Source organism: Leptodactylus fuscus, chromosome 3, assembly GCF_031893055.1.
Source record: "Leptodactylus fuscus isolate aLepFus1 chromosome 3, aLepFus1.hap2, whole genome shotgun sequence".
NCBI classification, from domain to species: domain Eukaryota; kingdom Metazoa; phylum Chordata; class Amphibia; order Anura; family Leptodactylidae; genus Leptodactylus; species Leptodactylus fuscus.
In genome coordinates, this window is record NC_134267.1 from 170,054,075 (window position 1) to 170,077,622 (window position 23,548).

Consider the following 23,548-nt stretch of genomic DNA (forward strand, 5'->3'; position numbering starts at 1 on the left):
GAACAAATGTCCCTATGAATATTAGTTTGGTCAATCATCTGTCCATGTAAAAGAACCCCCAATATTCATTATTCCTTTTTGCTTTATGATAGCTTTGCCGATAAAATAATCAAAAACTATGATAAAGTAATGCTGCAAATTTCTCTGCCACTTGACCACTTATACCTCTACCAGTTTATAGATCATCAGTGATATAAAGCTGATGACGTTTCACGTCCTCAAACCCCTCAAGGACCCATTCAGATCACCGACAATGAAGAGTAATTGAGGTGGACTTTCGCCTCTGATTCATCTTCATTTTGTGGTCCTCCAGCTTTCTGCCATGGCTGTCACTCGCTGATCAGTCCCAGATGGGTGTCTCGCACCATAGGTTCTGTAGTTGAATCAAGTGCACAACCCACAAGATTATTTTTTCATCGACCTGCAGTACTCTCTGGCATCCATTGAATATAATGAAAGGCAGATTCAGGTAGAATTTGGCCATCCTGCCTCAAAATCAAGGCCAAAAACCTATGTGTGAACATACCATAAGTGTTAAATATATTTAGACTGTCAGTGCTTTGCTAAACCCAATGATGTATATACATTACTGGTAGCTGATCCCTTTGCAGAGATGTTGATGCAGTTGGTTTGGATACTGATAATACTGTATTGTCAAGTGGGCAGGAGCTGGATGGTGAAGAATGACTCCTAAGCAGTAAAAGATAAGTGTACTTTCATATGGGTGTTCACCGATACCCATCATCCACCCATTTGACAATATAGTGATCTCAGTAGTTGAACTAACAGCATTGATATTTCTACAATAAGACACATACATCCTAAACAACATGTATTCAAAGCCACGGAACTATACTTTAAGAGATGGGCAAGGAGAAAGGAAAAAAAGCTTGTGAGCAGATCACATGACTGGTACAAATACAGTCATTTTAATTCAAGGCATTTAAGACGTGATGGAAATTGGTTTAATGGTAAGAACTGATCATAAAGCCCATAGGAATCCAAAAAGACAGGGAGCTAAGTACTTTTTGCAGATTGGCACATTCCTAAGAAGAATTCTTATTAAAAGAGGCTGAATGTATTTTCTCATCTAGTCACATTAAAACTGATTAAGATTAACAATGTCCAACTATCTGCTTATCAGGAATCAACTGCAGAGATGAAATTATCTATCATTACAATTATAATACACCATACTTGGAGAATACAAAAAGAATAAATCACCTATCAGTCAAATGATGCGACCCTGTGAATAAACTCAGGGTGGACGCATCTGTAACTGGTGCCAATGTTTTGAGACACTTTCAATTGATGTAAATGAAAGTTCTCATTGCCTGGTCACTAAATGGAATTATAATACTTAGCTAATGGAGTCCTATAACTGATGACTGTCCCACCTTTCCCATTCAACATGCGGGAAGTGCAAAGTCTATATCAGTAGTACTGGAAATAGTGCTGAAGAGATGACGTCTGCCCATTACTATAGACTGAACCAACTGACGGCAGGTACCAAAAGAAGAGACACAGAAGAGCTAAAGAAGGGGTCTGGTACAAAGAAAAGTTGGGGATGGAGGGGTCTTTTAAATAAATACCTTAAAAAAATTCAGTGGAGCGGTCAGTAATCCATTTTCCCTTCTCTTCCTTCAGTTTCTGAACAGTTTCTTAATATGCAAAAATATGCACTTAGACTATGTGCCAAAATTTTGTCGGAAACTAAGCAAACTAATAAGTAGCGTACTGTTAGTCTAGACAGACAGTCTTAAACTGGTGCAGTTTAAGACTGTCAAATCTAACTTTGCACAGTCTAAAAGTTAGATAGTATAGATAGTATTAGGGCCCATTCACACGGGGAAAGAGGGCGCGGATTTTGACACCAAATCCGCCTCAAAATCCGCCCCCTCACAATACAGGTCTATGCAGACCACTAGCATTCTTTTTTTGTGCTAGCGGTGTGTTCACGCTCGCGCAAAAAAGAAGCGAGCTGCCCTTTCTTCAGGCAGATTCCGCGGCTGATTCAGTCACGGCGTCCACCTCGCGACACCTCCCTCCGGACTAGGTCCATTCATTTGGGCCTAATCTGGAGCGGAAAGCCACAACGGGATGCAGTGCACTGCACCGGCATCCCTTCACGGCAGCTGCGACGGAATGTGCACACGAGGAATTCCCGTGTGAACTAACCCTTAGTTTCCCTGTTCCTTTGTCTCAGATGTAAGCAGATAATCCTAGAGACTGGTATACACAATGGTCAAATTTCTCTTCCGCTCACATTTACCAGTCACTGTTAGGCATACCAAAGCTTTCTGTTAATTGTGGACTTGTGATAACTGAGAGTATCTAACCTGACTAACTATAACATTCATGTATGGAATGGCCTGAAGTGCATGTTTACTTCAGTATGGACAGTAAGAAAATGAACTTTCAGCCAATGCAACCAGCCCAGTCCTTCTCTCCCTTGAGAATAAGGCAGTGCAGGTATCCTATGACCAGTTTTTGGATGAACCCCACAACAAAGCTTTTAGTAAGCAGTAGCATACTAGGAGCTAACCCATTATTTATTTCAATTGCATACGGTTTCTGTAGACAAATTCAGGGACTACGTACTATGTATGTTTATAATAGCGGAAGAATTGTCCAGTCTAACTAAATACAAGACATGGCCAAATATACAGCCAAACTTTATAGCATGTGCTTACAGAATAACATTTCACTATAGTTGATCTATGCCTGAGGATTTAGAAGAGCTAGAGCTAGGCCATTCTAAAAAATAAAAATAAAAAAAAATTAAAAAAAAATGGCACAATAAGTGTGATCTAGGATGGAGATGGACCCTTTGACAAGTCCCATAATATAGAGAATCAGCCCTACCTCTTTTGCTGGGGTTCTAAGACCCACACCATTATTCTTTCCCATTAAACTTGAGCTATGTGTTTGTGCAAGAATTCCCTAGGCATCCACAGCCACACGATGCAGTGTAATACTGTATACTACTTTAGAAATTGTGCTTCCTTCATACTCCCAAGAAAGTATTCTTGTATACTATTCCTGCCAATACTTGGTATTGTAATCTCTGGCTTTTTTGTGGGTCTGGTAAGCCATAGAAATCAAACTGAGGAAAGTCATCATAAACTATTTTCATACTGAATATCAGTGGCAATATGGTACTAGCTAGCGAGTGGTGCAACCGGGCACAAGCAGTTTTTGTGCACTATACTTCAGCATTTCCTCTTTTGTGGTCATGTAGGAACTTAGCTTCCCTTATATAATTCCATATTGCAAATTACAACTGATTAGGGTAAATTCTTATGGGACAATGAAATGATTAAGAGTGGAAAGTTTGTAAACTACGACCCTATTGGCCCTATTGTAGTTATTGACTTTACCTAGATATGGTTTATCTATGGAGACTTACTAGTTGCACAATCGACACTTGATAGAAAAGGATGTAGATGAATGGTCTAATCCAGGGGTCTCAGAACACACTGTCTCTGTGGCCCAAGGGCAGGGATGGGATGCAGTTGGTCCTGCGGGTCTAGTTGATAAAAAGGCAGCCAGGTCACACAACTATGGAGAAGAGGCTTCCTGCTCTACCACTCTCCGACTTATAGACTGCAGTACTAACAGCTGCTGGCAGAGTGAGTGAAGTACTAACTTCCAATTCCCCGACCTTTCCTGCTCCAGACACACATGACACGTTAAAGTAATGTGACCAGAAAAGGGGGACAGCATGGCTGAGGAGCATTGTACTAATAGTCACCTTTGCAAAAGGGAAGTAATGCGGACCCAGAAAATGTATAGGGTCACTATATGGGGTACAATGGGTGGAGGCCATTTTGCTATCTGGGACAACTGGTGGGCGTCTTTACACTTTATGCGGCTACCAATGAGAGACAACATAAGTAATGTTCAACTTCACATTTTTTTCTATGCTCGGCCCATTTATCTGGCTAACTTGGAGACCCTTGATCCAATCATTAAATTTAAAGAGGGAGGGGTGTCAACAAATTTTAGGCCAAGTAGTGTATATGAAATATATTTCTGGTTACAAAATCTTTTAAGTCGGGGTAGCTTTTCTTACCTGTCATACAGCAGTAAAAAGCAATGCGAGTGCACTCAAACATGTTATATAGTACTTTGTAGAAAAGTTATTTTATAAATCTATACACGCAAAAAGTTATCGGCTACATACACACAGCTACCACCCTGTAAGCAAGACAGGAGATAAATTTAGCAAGCTTCTCAAGTCGGAAAAGCAATATAACATTTAGATGCAATATTTAATTGGTTTGGCTGCCTTAACCAGAGTAAGTTAGGTCAATGTTATCACCAACTTGTTAAGAATAAAGCATTCGCTCCACTACCACTTAGTATAAAATGTCGAAAATTAAAAGTCGGAAAATGAAATATCAAGGTACCATTATTAATATTAGAAAACTGCACGTTTCAACAATTTTATCCTCATATTTAGACATGAAAGGAATGATTAGAACCACATTTTCATAAGGGGGAAAAGGCAACGCTGACCTTCCTTTTATTAGACTACAATTTGCTTCACCATTGTTTTCTTAAGCTATACGAATGGTTTCTATACCTTAACAGCGTACCACAGATGGCTCTGATTAGGTTTAACAGGACAAGGTACCCATTGAATAACTTTCACAGACTCCTTCCTAATGGGATATAATAATAAATCTGATATGGGGAGATAAAAATAACTATACACCAATCATATCCCATCGACAATAAATTATTTGGAACTGACATTCCAATAAGGCAAAGAAACCCTCAAATGAGACATAAATAAACCGAGCCCATAAAAAAGAGCAAACTAAAGAGTCAAAACATGCAATGTCTATTGCCAACTTGTATCCTTTAATATGAACAGCTGTCAACATTTTACATATAGATGCCACTAACTACTAAAATCTGGCAAATGTCAAAATTCCATTTGGCTTCTTTTTTGCTTCCCCTTCTTAATGCTTAATGACCAATTCCTCCGGGATGCCCTTAAAAGCCTACATATTGTCCTTGGAAGAAACTTTCTCTCACCAATCAATCAGAAGCAAGTCGGAGGACTGCGATGAAATGTACAGCGCTGTTTAAGTTAGCAAATGAACACAGAAATGGAAGCATTATTAAAAAGAAACGCGTCTCGTGTGGGGTGGGGGGCAGGAATCAGGGAAAATATTTGCTATACAGAGAAGTTAATATCCAATAAGGAGTAAGAGTGATGAAAGAAAGCAGAGTCGCAGTGGTAAAACCAAATACACTGACAGACACAATTATTTTAGTAATTGCTAATGAACACAGTCAAGTGCCTTCAAAAAAAAAATCCTTTGCTTAGACTACGCCAGGCACTGACCTCAACCTATGTAAGTGCATTTAAACCCGAGCCCACCACAACTGATTAGTCAAGGCCAGTGTATAGTAGAAGGGATTTTTTTTTTCTAAGTTTTTTTTTTCCTCCCCATCACATGGCCCTAAGCATAGTTAAATGAACCTTAAAATGGCTACAAACAGCTCAATGACTACACAGAGTCCTGCCAATTAGAAATAATTAGGGATTCATTTTGGTGGTAAGTCTTTTTAAGTGCATACATAATGATGCAATGATGCTTATTAGCGATCTTATACGAGCTACGCTCAAACAGCCTGAAATAATTATGCAACTATCACAAAGCCTTGCACATCTCTGTACTTCACCTTAATGTATTTAAAAATCCACTTCATTACCTCCAGTAATTAATCCTCCATTAATTGCAGGAAAAGCCCAGTTTACCGCGCTTCGTCTCTAATTATCATCTTATAAATAGTTATATTTCTAATTAATGTGTTCATTAAGCTGGATATCTTTCTCAAAGCCACGCTAAGAGCAAAGGTTCCGCTTGTTCTCTCAACAGTCTAACTAGCCATAAGGTTGGGCCATTTTGGTTGTATTTGCTTTTATTTTATTATATTCAACCTCCTAATTGGCATTTAAAACCTAATTTGGAAGAACTTCAAGAAGAGTATATAAGGAAAATAGGAAAATCTTTTTTCCTTGTATCACAAAAGCTTCGAGCTTTAAGAGGAAAACTTTTTTATGAATAAATTTGCAGAATTCGGGAAAGCACTTCTGGTACAAATTAACTTTGCTGTTAGAGTACAGAGCAAGATGGTGAAGGGAAAAGGAATAGTCTGCCCCATTGTGGCTAATCTTTTTCCCTCCAGCATTAGCGCCTAATCAAATACTAAATAAACAAGTCAAATAACACTCTATTATAAGGTTTATTTCTATAGAAAGACCTTGATAATATCCAAGGGGATTCCAACTTAAGCTAATAAATTGAATTTATCTGCTGTGTGCCCAAATACAATTGGATTAACAAGAATCTAGGATACGTTCTAAGGCCCGATTCACATCTGCGTTAGGGGATTACGTTTCCTTCTCCGCATGAAAAATGTGGGGCACTTTTCTCTACGCATTTTTTGTGTGGAAACTGAGCGGAAACCACACGGATCCCATAATAGACTATAGGGTCCGCTGGTTTCCTAAGGTAACCGCTTTTTTATGTGGATTAGGTTTCCGTTCAGGGGTCCAAGCAGACCCCCCGAATGGAAAACCAAACGCAGATATGAATGAAGCCTAAGATCACATAAATGAAAAAGAATTGCATGCTCTGGTCTGAGAATATATTATATTGTACTAGCCTCTGCCCGCGACTTTGTCTGCAGGTTGTTGGCGTCGATGCTCCGCCTATATTCAGCAAATTGCTGCCGTCGATGGTTTGCCTGCTCCAACGTTTCAGCAACTCTTAAGCTGTCCTACTGCTGAACTTGTTTCTCGCACCGTGCCTGTGATTGTTCTGGCATCTCAGCAGCTCGCTGGGACGCCATATAATGAGCGTGCTGTTGACATTGATGACCTGCATGCTCCGGCGTTTTGGCAGCTCTCAAGCTGGCCTGCCGCTGAACTCATTCCTCAAGCTGTGGCCGTGATTGTTGCGGTATCTCAGCAGTTCGCTGGGACACCATATAATGAGCATGTTGTTGGTGTTGATGATCCCCCTCAGCTATGCTTGAGGAGAGCTCTGTGACTTCTGGCTACCTTCATAGCTCTCCTTGTTTGCGACAAATTTGATTTTCTTTTTCCAGGGATGTTGAAAATTGGCAAACTGCCAATTCGGATTAAAGGTGTTTGCCCATGTCAGTTTGTCAGAAGTGCCTGGAGCAGATCAGATAATATGCAAATGGAAGAACACAAACCACTGAAGGTTAGTGTGTGTTTACATAGAGAGATAACAGCCCTGGCTTTCTCAGACGCGGAGATAAATGCAGTGTAATATTGTATGTGAACATAAATTCATAACAGTCATCAGGCCATGTCATTTACTGGTATAAAAAGTAGCTTATGTTTTAATTGAGGTTACAAATTATCTATGTACTGAATTTCATTCAAATCCGTTAAGCCGTTTTTGCGTGATTGAGGAGCAAACATACAAACTTTCACAATTATAATATTAGTAGGGTAGGATACACCAAAGAGACAACATCTATATGCAATAGTACGATAAGTTTGTCATGTGGATACTTGTTTTTAGGCCATTAGTATAGCCACAACTGTCATCTCAACTACTAGAAAAATATTTGACACCTACATGGAGGTCACCAACATGTGAATATTCTTTCAGTGAAACAACATTTCCAAGTTTTATTGGGGTTATCCCCTATCCACATTATTAAACTTGCATTAGGGCTCATGCACACCACAGAGCTGTATGCAGAATTGATGTACAGATATATATGGCATCTCTGACACCGCTGTACACAAAGAAATCTCACACCCACCACAAGAATCAACGTCTCTGGAATATAACATACAATAAAATATGGCGCTGTTTTTTGGGGCGGTGGGGGGGGGGGGGCAGACTCCCTCCATAAAGCAGTACAGTAGGGTCCAGAGTAGACTTCTTGTATTGAGATTGTACAATGCCATCTGTAACCTAATCTTACTTGTCAATTTATACCCTTTGGGCATTCTGTAAGACAAGGATACATGTGAGAGGAAAGACCAAATGAATAGACCAACATAGACATTTTAAGAACATGTATCTGTCAAAATTGAAAGGAAGAACAGTTTGATTGATCTTTTAAAGGGGTTTTTTACAACATAAAATACCATAGACTTATCCTTAGGTTATCATTATATAATTAGTGGGGGTACACCCGCTGATCAGCTGTTTAAAGCGGCAGTGGCCATTGGTTTATTGGTCACATGGTCTGTTTGCAACTCAGTCTAATTCAAGTGAATGGGACTAAGCTGCAATGCCAAGCAAAGCCACTGTGTTAGTAAACAGTGCAGAGGCGACAACACTCGTCCAAATGCTGCAACTTCTTGCTGGTGACTTATACGAAGGATAATTATGGGGAACCCCTTTAAATTATGGAGATGTATGTTTTTTAAGACACTATTAATATTCATTCATTAGAAAATTGTGATTTCCAATACCAAAGTGGCTCTGGGTAAAATCCAACATAGAAATCCATAGTGTGACGGTGCTAGCTCATTGCTAATATGCGCTTAGTGGTGGTCCTAGCAATATGTGGGGCAAGTACCTTCCTAAATAAGAGGATCACATGTGCTGTGCATGAAGCCATTTTCAGCAACCTGAAGTGTGTCAGGCTATTTAGTGTTCCCGAGGGTGGAATAAGGTGCCATATTAATAGCTTGTTTAAACCCACAGTGAACTGGAACAAATACTCTCACCCAGCACTGTCCATTATTTCCATACATGACGTACTGAGCAGCCCATTTCTCAATATTTTTCCCTAGCAACATCAGCGCTTGTGAACTTGTTTCTGTATGTGAAATTTTCTAGGGAAGGCAATGTAGTAAAGAGGTTATGTAAATACATGACAGCATGGCCAGACTGTATACCACATGCTTTACACATGCTTAAACTTAACACTTGTAGGGAAAAAAAAAGAAAAAACCAAAAGAAATAAATCAATAACATACCTACATTCTTCACTCTAAAATCAGCTTTGTCCTTCCAGGCTATGGCAGAACAATTAGCCTTCAAGGGTTTGGGGGGGGGGTTTGCAGGAAAATGTGATAAAACAATTAGAAGCTTTACTTGCCCGTTTCCCCTGCTGCGCCAGTTCTCCCAACCGTTCCCTGTATACTTGGCTACAGTGGTTAAGTAACAATATACCCAAGTGACTAACGGTAGCCAGTCACTGACCACAATATACACAAATGGGGAGTGCCTGATGCTTTGAAGGCTTTTTATTACATTTTTTTGGAAAGCGATAATACAGCCAATTTGATTTTTTACAATCATCCAATTTGTTTGCTCTTTTTTGTTTTGTTTTTTTAGATCTTGGCAAAGGCGGTTTTTTACGTTTTTTAAAACATTTTCCAGAGCATGCCCACTAGAACAGAAAAATAGTCTGCATAATGATGGAAAGCAACAAAACCCAAGGGACCCCATTGACTACTATGAGGTCCGTCAAGTGTCCATTATTTTTTTCACAGAAGAAAAAGTTGTGTTTGCAGGACTTGGAAAATGATATCTACACTGCAGGGACTATGAAATGCTATGTTCTTGGTGCAAACATTTCTGAAGTGCTAAAAACACGCCAGTTCTGCTCTGTGTGTTGCCTACCTTACAGTTTGCATTATAATCTAGAGCCTTATTCACAATTTTTCCAGCTATTATAGGAAGCAGTCACCAAGAGGGTTATTAGACACATTCCTAACAGTTTATTATAGATCCTGTAATGCAGTGGGAAAGGTAGAGTACAGGCAACATGGAGTTTCCGAGAAGGCATATTCTCAGGGCCAATAATGGACAATGGAATATTACCCATCTTTTATGTACAATAAACCTACCCTGTTACCCCGAAAATAAGACACCCCCCCTTCACCTCATGGACCACCTACAACCGGCAGTCATGCCGGCACTCCGCTAAGGAAGTGCCAGCATGACTGCCGATTGTCCCCAGCTCCAGCCGCTGTATAAGACATCCCCCGAAAATAAGATAGGTCATATATTTAGGAAGAGAATTTAATATAAGACAGTGTCTTATTTTCGGGGAAACAGGGTATATGAAACAATGCAAAATCACAGCTAAAAGCCCAATAACAGACTGTGTTACCGAACTATCTGTAACAGAAAATGTGTTCCATACATCTGAATGGTGTTGTTTCTGCAGCATATGCATGGATTTCAGATAAAAAAAGAAGTTACCAAAATTTCGGCAACTAATCTACTGTCTGTGACTGTGCCCATGAAATCTTCCTGCGACAATTACTTAACATTTTTGAGCCTTTGTATTTTACACCCCACATTCTAAAAGCCATACCATTTTCAATTTTCCATTCATGGACACATATACGAAAAACTGTTGTTCATGGAACAAATTGCCTTTTTTTTTTTTTTCTTCTAGTAAGGGGGCATTCACACTACCGATGGTCACCAACAGTAGTGTGAATGCCCCCTTATTAGAGGGAGCACCTGCTGGTAAAATAAATTCTTAGAAAAGCGTTTAGTTGCCATACGAAGCACCTTCGCAACAATGCTGACCACAAAGTTCTTGAGAGGGTATCATGTTGAAAAAGTTAAAGGGGCTGTTTCCAAGAACATGGAGATCTAAATGTTTCAGGCTAGAAGGAGGAATGATACAACAATGTCCTGGCAAAAAGATGGTTTTACTACATAAAATGAAAACGCACTTTTTGATATTTATTATCTTGACTGTTACATATCTAAGACTTGACCCTTCTGAAGTTTGATCTTTCTGTAACTGGTACCTAGTCAATAAGTATTTTGCCATTTTATCATTGTTGATCATTTAAAAAGTTGAGCAACTGTTCAGGAATTTCAGCTATGTCTTATTTGTAGCAATTTCCAGCTATTTTATAATTCCTTTCAAACCTGGACACAATCCTTCAGGTTTTATTTGGACCAGAAAGTGGTTTCCCTTCATTCCACTTTCAGACAAGTGACATAACAGCTTTTGTTCTACACAGTCCTACATCTACCCAGAATGCATTGCACTTTTCTAACAGTCCAGCAGAATTCTAATATGGCTGAAAAGTGATAAAAAAGATAGAATGCAAATTATTTTAAGTTATTATCTTTTAGATTGGCAACCAGTGGAAAAATCTAAAGTGTTATTGAAGAGTACAGTGTTCTTGGAAATTTGCTGTAGTGTCTGGGATTATCTTCCCCACACAGGTTCAAGAATATGCTGAAAATCCTTCAGCAAACAAAGGGGTGTTAGTATGTCTCCTGTCCGTTTTTGGCTGTTAATCATTTGATGGGCGGAGTTTATCAAACGGTCAGTGATCCCTCTGCCCAATTGAAGATAGGGAGAAAGGGGAGGCTCTTGCTCCTGCCAGTTGTGTTACAGACACATATATAAAAATGAGGAGGAGAAGGAGCGGCGACATACCTGATCACTTGGAGCACAAAGATTAACTAGCTTTGTAATACGAAAGTAGGCGAGAGAAAGAACATAGACTTTTTGCTCATTTTCTAGGTTTGTTTACCTTTAACTGTGGATTGAAAAGATATGACTAAAAACAAAATATGAAAAATGGCAGGAGATTCGGCTAATAAAGTACATAGAATAGGTATTTGATTTGTTGGTAAATAGTTGAAAGAGAGAAGAACTGATGCTGTTTTGAAGGCAAAGGAGGTCACACCAAATATTAATGCAATTTAGATTTCTCTTTGGTTCATTCACTTTGCGTTTTAAACAATTACAGTATTCTTACTTTGCAACATTTTTTCCACCCCTACCTAAACTTTTGCCCAATACGTTACTTGCACAAAATCTGCTTTTAGCCTTAGTACACACTGTGCATATTTGACCAGTGTCCTTTTTATGTCTACATTATACTGTTTTAGTGATTCTCCTCCTGGTTTACTCCCTGCTGAATGATCTGCTTCTGGCCTTGTGAAATCAATTATACTGCAATTGTGTGTGTCCTTACCCTGAGATATGTTACTGTATCCATACACTAAGGGAAAACTAGAATTTTAAAATTCACATTAGTACTTGTCGGGCCAATATACCGTAATTCTTTAACTGAAAAGTATTTGCTATAAGTACCTAGTACTATTTCTGCTTGATATTAAAATTCCCATTTCTTTGAATAATATTCATACTCTGAGGCCATTTTTGCACATATTCAATATCATACAAGCGTGCATCTCCATTCCTTTCTTCATATCCTGTCACAGTATCAATCACTGCCTCCTGTCCACTCAATCCGGTTTTGATTTATCAGCCAGCGTCTTTCTGGACTCCATAACTCGACCCAAACCATTTTAACGAGACAGTGACAAATAGCCCCCTGTATCACATCAACCTGTTCCACTTAGTAAACTAAGACACAGGAACGGTGACATCTCCACATAAAGCATTGCATTCCCCCGACTGATGTATATTAATGAGGAGATGCGATTTGAAATGCCTCTTCCACATCACCATCTAATATGATCGAATTAGGAAATGGGATGATTTATTAAATTTTGCAGAGCTGAAATACTCCTTTGTGTCGTTCCATGTGAGGTTTGGAGAAGGAGCTGTTGCTTTCAATTTCTCTGCAGAGGACATATAGGAGTTTCACAGACAAATTATTGTCTCAAGGAGGCAAAATGTTATTAGGCAAATGCTCAATAACGCTAAGCTAAATCAGGTTTTTTTTTTCCTTCTTAAATCCTAATTTAATGTAAATCATGGTTCCTTTGCTGAAATTCAGTTTGCCTTCTTATTAAGTCCCATTTGCATCATCTGGTCTCGCTCCAGGATACTTTTAAATTCATAGAGCAAATAGGTAAGATATATATTTAAAGGAACGCGGCCCCATACATTACAACCTTGATCAAGATTTGGTTCATTTATTATTAATATAGTGACGTTCATCTATTAAGGGGTCTATGACTAGATGGAATATTATTTTTATCAGACTAATGTTTAAACTATATCACCTCCTCAGGGTGCAACATACCATGTAATCTATCCTTGCTAAAGACATAGAGGTAGATTTGTTATGCCTTCTACACCGGCTTTCTAGCACATTTATAGCTCCTGAGACGGTGCAGGGTGCATCCTTCCCTGGGACTAGAAGTTGTTAGGAAATTTATGCCAAGTGGCAAGGGCAATGCAGAAATGGAAAAGGAAAAAAAAAAATCAAGTTTTTTTTTTTTTTTTTTTTTTGCTCAAGTAGGAATTGCCATTGATTTAATTACAATATGACCAAAATAGCTGATGGTTATCAATTATTAGTATGTGTGTGGAAAACCGACATTACGTTCACATCTGCAGACAAAAATGCATGAATGAAAAGAAAGACAAAAGCTGATTGCTAGGGAACCCATTGACTATAACAGTCACCCGTTGGGTGTCCATTTTTGTAACTGAAACTGTTGGACAAAAAAAGCACTTTTTTGGTCGGCACTTTCTGAGGATTGACACCTGCCTGTGAATGTAGCCTTAGTGACATGTGCGATAGAGGCTGAGGGTACTACAGTCATGGCCAAAAGTTTTGAGAATGATACAAATATTAATTTTTGCATATACTCCAGAATGTTATAAAGAGTGATCAGCTTAACAGCAATTACTTGCAAAGTCAATATTTGCCTAGAAAATTAACTTTATCCCCCAAAACACATTTCAACATCATTGCAGCCCTGCCTTAAAAGGACAAGCTAACATCGTTTCAGTGATTGCTCCATTAACACAGGTGTGGGTGTTGATGAGGACAGGGCTGGAAATCAATCTGTCATGATTAAGTAAGAATGACACCACTGGACACTTTAAAAGGAGGCTGGTGCTTGGCATCATTGTTTCTCTTCTGTTAACCATGGTTATCTCTAAAGAAACACGTGCAGTCATCATTGCACTGCACAAAAATGGCCTAACGGAAGAGTATCGCAGCTAGAAAGATTGCACCTCAGTCAACAATCGAATCATCAAGAACTTCAAGGAGAGAGGTTCCATTGTTGGCAAAAAGGCTCCAGTGCGCCCAAGAAAGACAAGCAAGTGCCAGGACTGTCTCTTAAAAGTGTTTCAACTGCGGGATCGGGCTACCAGCAGTGCAGAGCTTGCTGAGGAATGGCAGCAGGCAGGTGTGAGTGCATCTGCACGCACTGTGAGGCGGAGACTCTTGGAGCAAGGCCTGGTCTCAAGGAGGGCAGCGAAGAAGCTACTTCTCTCCAGAAAAAACATCAGGGACAGACTGATATTCTGCAAAAGGTACAGGGACTGGACTGCTGAGGACTGGGGTAAAGTCATTTTCTCTGATGAATCCCCTTTTTGATTGTTTGGGACATCTGGAAAACAGCTTATTTGGAGAAGACGAGGTGAGCGCTACCACCAGTCTTGTCTCATGCCAACTGTAAAGCATCCTGAAACCATTCATGTGTGGGGTTGCTTCTAAGCCAAGGGAATCGGCTTTCTCACAGTCTTGCCTAAAAACACAGCCATGAATAAAGAATGGTACCAGAATGTCCTCCAAGATCAACTTCTTCCAACCGTCCAAGAGCAGTTTGGCGATTAACAATGCCTTTTCCAGCATGATGAACCACCTTGCCATAAAGCGAAGGTGATAACTAAATGGCTCAGGGAACAAAACATAGAGATTTTGGGTCCATGGCCTGGAAACTCCCAATATCTTAATCCCATTAAGAACTTGTGGTCAATCATCAAGAGATGGGTGGACAAACAAAAACCTACAAATTCTGACAAAATGCAAGCATTGATTGTGCAAGAATGGACTGCTATCAGTCAGGATTTGGTCCAGAAGTTGATTGAGAGCATGCCAAGGAGAATTGCAGAGGTCCTGAAGAAGAAGGGTCAACACTGCAAATATTGACTTGCTGCATTAACTCATTCTAACTGTCAATACAGGTAGTCCTCGGGTTCCGACGGTCTCGGGTTACGACGTTTCGTCGTTACGACAGCTCCCTTGTAACAGAAAACTGCCAGCACTCCCAGCTAGCAAGGACTAGCCTGCGGAAAATCAATGCTGGCAGCTTGCTGTTACAAGTGAGCTTGTAAAATAAAACCCTGAAACAGAATGTGAAACTTACCGTACGGTGCAGGGTGGGCGGGCGGGCATTCAGGCCTCCTCTTCCTCCGATGTTCCGTCCTCCTCCGGCGCTCGCAAGCTGATAATGGCCAGGGCACATGCGCAGTATCATGATGCTTCTATTACGGCTACTGCGCATGCGCCCAGGCCATTATCAGCTTGCGAGCGCCGGAGGAGGACGGAACATCGGAGGAAGAGAAGGCCTGAATGCCCGCCCGCCCACCCTGCACCGTACGGTAAGTTTTAAAGGGGGGGGGAGGTTGATCCGTTCCTACGCGGCGTCGGTATGGTAGGTTCCGACTTACGTCGAAATTCGGTTTACGACGCCGCGCAGGAACGGATCAACGTCGTAAGTCGAGGACTACCTGTATAAGCTTTTGTTACTCATAATATGATTGCAATTATATTTCTGTATGTGATAAAAACATCTGACAAACACACATAAAAACCAAAGGGCAGCAGATCATGTGAAAATATAAGATTTGTGTCATTCTCAAAACTTTTGGCCATGACTGTACTCGCAGTTTACCACTACCTGCAGGTCCATACATGGACAAGTACACATGCAGCCATTAGAGGTAAACAATAAGAATTACCCACGGTCTCTAAAACAAATGTAATAGCACCATAATGGATGAAAATTAGGCACATTGTGTTTTGTGGATTTCCTTTTCCCGTATATTGAGTCAGTATACTATAGATCTCTATGTAGTCGGCGTATGTGTGCCACTGTGTGTCTAATATATATATATATATATATATATATATATATATATATATATATATATATATATATTATATGCTAACATGAACGTAAAAGGTGTGTGTATATAAAGAAAATGCTTATGGGCATTTTATAACTTTAGTGCTATCAGTTGAGCGTTGCGTTGTGAAATCAAATTGAGGGTGCATTCACACTAAGTATATACGCTGAGCTGATTCTGAACGTAAAAGACGTTCAGAATCAGCGCGTACAAAGCAGATCCCATTCATTTCAATGGGAGCCGGCATACGAGCGCTCCCCATTGAAATGAATGGGCTGCTTTTTTCCCTATTGGTTTCAACGTGATACGCGATCAGCGTATACTTAGTGTGAATGCACCCTGACAGCATATATTATATTTTGGCAATATTTATACACAAACTATAGGAGACTCATAGCAGTACTGTATAATAGTGTTTTATTAGTTATGAAGAGGTTCTTTGTCATCATTTCTTATCTATATATATTGTAAGCCCTTGTGGGCAGTGTCCTCATTCCCACTGTACTAGTTTGTCACTGTTGATATTTTGCTTGTTTTGTGTATTTTGTGTACTATATGCAAACCCTCAAATGTACAGCAACATGAGATTAAAGGGGCTCTATCATTGGGAAAAGTCATTTTTAACTAAACATATACTTGCATAGCCTATAGAAAGGCTATTCCACACATACATTTTGTATGTAAATCCCCTCAGTAGTTTTTGAATGAGCCAGTTTTTATTAATATGCTAATTACCCTCCAGCCAGCACCGGAAGTTCTCAGTGAGCACTGTCTCTGCAGGGAGATGAGCCATTAGCAGCAGCAGCCTGTGCTGTACACATGGCAGACAGGGCTCGCTGAGACTTCCGGATGCCGCTGGAGCCTAATTAGCATATGAATAAAAACTGTCTCATTCAAAAGCTACTGAGGGGATTTACATACAAAAGGCATGAGTAGAATAGCCTTTCTAAAGGCCATGCAAGTATGTGTTTAGTTAAAAATCACTTTTCCTAATGATAGAGCCCCTTTAAGGCTGCTTGAACACAACAGTGTGCTAGGTCAATGTGCTATCCAGGTTTTTCCCTGATAGCACACTTCCCCATTCATTTCTATCGGCATAGCATAAACAGTGACAACAAGATATAGATTAGATGTAAGACCAACTGGCCATCTAAAGTATATAGGGGTGTCCCAGCTCTCCCCTGATGGCAGATGTCAGGGGAAAGAAGCTTTGGACAGGTTAATTTAAAGTTTGGGAACATGGAATACCAAAGACCTAAGGACCTGGGCTCGCTTTGCTGAGAGACATACTATGCTGCCCCACCTTGAGCTTTTTCATGTCTTTACGCTTTATCACAGTGAAATGAATTATGCTTTTTTGATAAAGATCAACTGTAAAAGAGTCTAATATCAAAGTAGAGACACATCTCTACAAAGTGATTGACATACATTACAATTATAAAGCACAAAATAACCAGACTAATAACTATTCACACCCTTCAAGTCAGTAATTAATAGAAGAACCTTTGGCAGTAATTACAGTTTTAGGTTGGAATCACACATGCAGTTTTTGTGGCAGTTTTAAGAGCCAAAGGCAGGAGTGGATACAGAAGAGTGGATAAACATCAGTCTTTTCTTCATACATCTCCTTCTGTTTGGATATACTCCTGGCTTTGGCACATAAATGCATCAAAACTGTTACAAAAGCTACATGTGTTATTCCAGCCTTACAAATTAACACACTAAACAAGGAAAGCTATAAGATGCTTAGAAAGGGTTAAAGGGAACCTGTAACATTGAAAATACAGTTCAGCAGACAGAAAGAGAAGTAGCTTAACAGATTGATATATAGTTTTTTGTGGAAAAAAAAAAAGATTCTGTATTTCTTGCCATTTATTTATTTACATCTCTGCATGTTCAGTGTTTAGGAGTCCAGTGGGTGGTCCTACACAGTGACTGTCACTTATCTCTGTAGGAGGGCGCATTCAGCTATAGCTGTCAATAACTGAGTACCGTAGGACTGCTCTGTGGACGCCTAAGCCCAGAATGAGATGAAAGAATAAATACAAGAAGTAAATGAATAAAATACAAGTTATACTGAATCTATATATTAATTTGCTCAGTTACTCCTGCTCTATAACATTCTCCCTGCATTGTCAATGTGACAGATTCTCTTTAGGCCAGTGGTTGGACAGACATGTAGTACAGTCTCCGGAACCACAGGTGTTGTCCATTTCCTAAGGAGGTAAACTGGTGTGCAAATCCCTGTAAGTTGGCTTCCTAATGCATATAAATAATATGATAAATGCTAGTGATGGGAATCAAATTATTTAAAAAAAACAAACAGAACATGCAATTCTGATTTTCATCAGAATCTGATACACTCCATACAGGCTTTCTCCATCTGCAGCAAACTTAGTGGTACAAATAGGACGCCTGCAATAAATATGACCTATACTTTCCCATTGTGCCAGATCAATGAACATGAATTAATTAATTAATGTAAACAAAAACAAGAAGATAGAGATTAAAATTGAAAATTGTTTATAAACTGGAAAAATCTATATTTTACTTTTAAATTGCCTAACACTAATCCCTAGAGTACAGCATCAATCCCAATTCTCTTCCTCCCCTTCTCTCAGACTATTATCTGTAACACAGAAGTCTATGGAGTGTGAGGGTAAGGAGGAGACTAAATTTAATCTCCTCATTTTGTACAATTGTAGAGAATTATCTTACTAGATATAGTCAAGTCAAAAGGGCTATTGTAGTTACAAATAGTAGCAGAGCTTAGCAAGTGCAGTATGTTAGAGACTTTTTCTGCAGCCTCCCCCCCCTCCACTCTCTATAGGCTACTATTTTAGAAACAACTTAGCCTGAAAAAGAAGAACACAGCATTTTTTTTAATAAGATATATTACAAAGGTTGTGATATTTGTTTATGAAAATATTCTTTATAATTGGAAGTAAGCTTTAAACAATTAGTATCTGGTCTGGATCTTAGTTAATTTAGCAACGTCCCTGCATCACAATAACTAAGGGTAGAGATCAGGTGATCAGTGTTAAAATCTCTGTGGAGCAGGTCATGGCCCAGGTCGTCCTCAATGGTAGCTTATGATAAGATAGCCACAATTCTGAATGATGCTATGGAAGCGTTCCCTAAGACTATCTTGATGTCCTAGGATTCCCCACAGTAAGACTCAGGATAGCCTACCTTTGTTTTTTATAACACCAAAAAAAAAAAACAAGAGTACAACATTTATTACAGAATAGCCAAAATAAATTAATGCAAAACAATAATTTCCTAAGTGACAACTAATCTACTCACAATACTAGTGGAGAGACAAGCACTGAAATAGGAGTCGTACCTGTTACAACCCCATCAAGTGAATGCAAGAACTGTATTTGCCTACTGTTCCCCATTTTTTAAAGGTTACACACATGATCTAGTTCTCTCTCTTTTCAGGTATTTACAGATTATTAGTACTTGCATTTGTTTGGTATTTATTCTTATATTATAATGTGGGTATCTTTTGATTGCATATTATATCATGATTTCTTTTTACACAAATTTGTGTTTCTGGGTGTTACTTAATACCATATATAATGATCATTTATTGTTGTATGTATATAGGTTATATTCATTTATATTGTGGGTAGCTTGGGTATATTATTGGTTGTTACCTAGGGAATACATACATATATGTATATATGTATATATATATATTTTTTTTTATTATTTATTTTTTTTCTGCTATAAACTTTTCTATATTATATTTTCATATAATGCATTTGTGATAATATTGTTTGTCTTTTTCTCTGTGACAGTTATATTTATTATGATGTATACTGTAGCTGTATGTTATAGCTGGTGTTACTGGACATCTGTCCAGGGTTATTAGGTCTCCCCGTTAGGTGTAGACGAGATTGAGTGTACTTTCTCCTGCTCCTCTATATGTGTTTTTTTCTGGTTTCATCCTGATTCATTTTGGTTATCATGTGGTAAATTTAATACATGATTAGTAATTATGTAAGTATTTTTAGAATATTTTGAGTGTCTATTGTGTGTGAGCAGCAAATGGGTACACAATTTTCATAAGGGGCTGACCGAACCCCTCCAGACAACCTCAGCATAAAAAAAAATGGACAACACCCTGGACTGTTTTCTGAGCGAACTTATTTAAAGCCGCATAAATGTACCAGTTGTCATAATGAAATAGAATTCAGGCAATGTTAGCAGCCCTTCTTCAGGCAGGAAGACGTGAGTTGCAGGGCAACTGCCGGAGGTGAGAAGTGGGTAGAAAAACTGGGCCCATGAGAGGTGTCTTTGAAGGGGAATCCGGAAGATTGCAGGTGCAGGGCTAAGGCGCAGTGCGACTTTAACTGATATGTAAAACCATGGAGTGTTTACACAGCTGATTAAATAAGCAAGCTTAGAAAACAATCCAGAGTGCCGGCCTTTTTTTCGTATCATATTGAGTATTGCACGATTTATTTATTTTTTTCTTTTGTAGATTGTGAGCCCCATATAGGGATCACAATGAACATTTTTTTCTCCTATCAGTATGTCTTTGTAGAATGGGAGGAAATCCACACAAACACAGGGAGAACATACAAACTCCTTGCAGATGTTGTTCCTGGCAGGATTTGAACCCAGGACTACCACGTGCTGCAAGTGAGCCACCGTGTTGCCCTGGATCATTTTTTTTTTGGGGGGGGTCCCCATGTAATATTTTTCATGCATGCATTAAGATACTTGTAAGAGCGGGTTCACATCTGCGCCCAGTCTCCACTTTCAAGTTTCCGTCTTCTGCCCGAGAAACTGGACAGGAGACGGAAACCTGTAGTCATTTTCAAAGTGTCCGCTGGTGAGCGTTTTATGGACTTTGCGGCAAAACCGTTTTTTTTAACCGAACACAAAGTCGGACATGCAGGACTTAGTGTCCGGTTAAAAAAAAAACGGTTTCGCCACAAAACACTCACAGGCGGACACAGTCTGCCAGGTTTCCGTCTCATGTCGGCAGAAGACGGAAACCTGAAAGTGGAGACCGGGGCGCAGATGTGAACCCGCCTAAGTTATATAGCCTATCTTAATGTCCCAGGAATCTCAACAGTGATGAGGCTCAGTCCAGATTATGTATTTGGTTCTGTTTTCCTTGGTTTTTTTTATTACTTTTCATTAGCTTCATTAACTTTCATGGTGGTATGTTCATGAATTTTATTACTATTTAAACCTCCATAAATCCTTTTGACAATAAAAATTAGTGCCTGAAAAAGATAAGAGCTGTTGTAACACTAAAACACTAACAGGTTCTATTCAAGATTAAAAATGATTTATAGAGGACCTGACAGCGGTTAATTGTTTTATTTATTAATATATTACCTACAGGAATAACGGCAGAACAGAAACAACATAAGGTTCTAATCATTCGATTGTTATTTCATAGAGAATACAAGTTGTTTCTTTCAATTTAAAAAAAATTACAGCAAAGAAAGTGTTAAATATTGGTAACGCATTGAGTCATTTAAATCCCTAACCCACTGGGGTCACGCTGATGATGGTAGCATCTATGAGACTCCATCAGTGATACAATGTCTGAAGATTGGTAAGGGCAAGTACACATCGGGCGAGTGATCGCGTATTTTGGAAAGCCGCATAAGAATAGGACCAAAATGCGCCTGCTGCGGCTTCCGACAGTTGCGGCTTCCGACAGTTGCGGCTTCCTGCTCCGGAGTAGACCCAAATGAATGGGCCTAGTCCGGAGGGAGCTGTCGCAAGGCGGACGGCGCGGGAAAGGGCAGCTCGCTTCTTTTTTTCGCGAGCGGGAACACACCGCTAGCGCAAAAAAGAACGCTAGGGGTTGTGTGAACGAGCTCTAAGTCACCAATCACTAGAACAGGTCTCGACTGTTTACGTCAGAGCAACAGATTTTGAAAACTGCAGCAGAGTTCAAGTTCGACTGCTACCCTATTCAGCCTCTTACTAAATGTAGTCCTTCATCATCTATCAGATACCTGAAATAGTCCAGATGTGCCCTCTTTACCTTTCCTCTTGGCTAGTAAAATCCTAACGTAAGTGGTGCAAGGGGACCAAATTTATAAAAAAAAAAAAAAAAAAAAAAAAAAAACCAACAACTTTGCAATGCGTTGTAAGTAATGCAAATGGGTGGTGACAGTTGTGGTACAACCACATGTTGTTGTAAACCACAAGGTTTCAGGTTAGATAACACTTCGTAAGGCAAAAGAATATTTTTTGCTGAAGGTAGTCAGCTGTAGGCTGTTAATTAGAAGCTTCTCTGGTGTGGAGCCCAGACATTATCCCCAGTGGGTGCAGGAGTCTCCTCTAGGGAAGGTGGGGATGACGTTATCTCCCATAGGGAAGTAATATACCCAGTCAGGCTGTAGATGCCAAGGTAGCTGAGAGGACGAGCTGTGTGGAACTTTATAATATTTGGAGTAACTCACATCAAAGTTTAGGTAAAATATTACTACTACTACTACTACTACAAAAAAAAAAAAAAAAAAGAATAATACCTTGATGTTCTTGACCTGTGGACTTTACGTGACTTTACACGGTCTCGGGACCTGCTGGAACTGCGTTTCCTTCTTGAACTGTAAGATGACTCACTGCTAGAACGATGCTGACGTCTACAAACATGAAAAAAAAAGTGTGTTTGTGGTTTGAAAAGGGGCATGAAGCTGTAATATTACTTTCTGTAAACTGCATTGTGTCAGAGGGAAAAGGAGGCCATAAATGGGAAGACTGCTGTGAAAAGTACACGTATTACCCCAGACAGAACCTATTTACTAAACCAGTTTGATAGAGATCATAGGCATTATCAGATACATGCAAAAGCATGGAGAAATACCCAACCGCATAACATTTAAGACTACAAACAATACTCCTTTTTCAGTCTCTAACATCATAGAGGTGAATAATATAACATTTATTTATTAAAAGCAATATAATATTCACAATTGGAATTTTTTAAACTATCTTAAACGCCAGGATGATGTTATATTTAATATCCAGTTTTGCAAAAAGCTAATCTGTACAAATTGCTATATGGACATCAAAGGATCATAGAAGCCTAGATACAGTATGTACTTCAAGTGACCTATGTTAACATGACTATACTGCACTAACTAACCTCTTGTCATAAGAGTGTGAACTGGAGTATGCATCTCGTGAGCGAGATCTGGATCTTCTTCCTGATTTTTTATGACTGCGCGTTCTTGCATCTGATGAGCTACTGGAAGAGGAGCGTCTGCGATGCTTCTTTTTCTTGCGGGTTCTAGTATCCTCCTCTGAGTCTGAAGAGTGTCGGCCCATTATGGAACTTCAAGCAAGAAAACTAGGAAAAAAATAAAGCACATCTCCTATAATAGTTTATCCATAGCCAAAGAAAAATAACATTAAAAAGCCCAAATTTTTCCACTTGGAGAAAGTACTAGGTCATTTCTTGCACATGCGCATACAAACACACTAAATCACATTTACCTAATACAATACAGTTTGTAGAGAATTGTCTCATGTCTCATTTATTTACGTTGTCGTCAGAGCTGTGGAGTCGGTAGGCCAAAGCAATGACTCTGACTACTCTATTTTTCCACGACCTGGCTACAATTCAGACCCTTTCATGACTGGGCTGACGCCAGGGTAAGAAGAAGTAAAGCTACTCTAATTCAGAAACAAAGCTAGTGATTCAATTCACTATGCATTT

At 39.3% G+C, this 23,548-nt stretch overlaps 1 protein-coding gene across 1 annotated transcript in view; it reads right to left on the reverse strand.

Moving 5' to 3' along the window:
- The window catches only part of RSRC1 (arginine and serine rich coiled-coil 1), a 226,392-nt gene that overhangs the window by 201,045 nt on the left and 1,799 nt on the right, over nucleotides 1-23,548 (reverse strand). The window contains exons 2-3 of the mRNA XM_075268757.1: nucleotides 22,976-23,179; nucleotides 22,359-22,472 (exon numbers count right to left, since the gene is read on the reverse strand). Coding sequence (XP_075124858.1) covers nucleotides 22,359-22,472; nucleotides 22,976-23,157 — 296 coding nt within the window. The 5' untranslated portion in view covers nucleotides 23,158-23,179. The remainder of the gene's footprint in view (nucleotides 1-22,358; nucleotides 22,473-22,975; nucleotides 23,180-23,548) is intronic.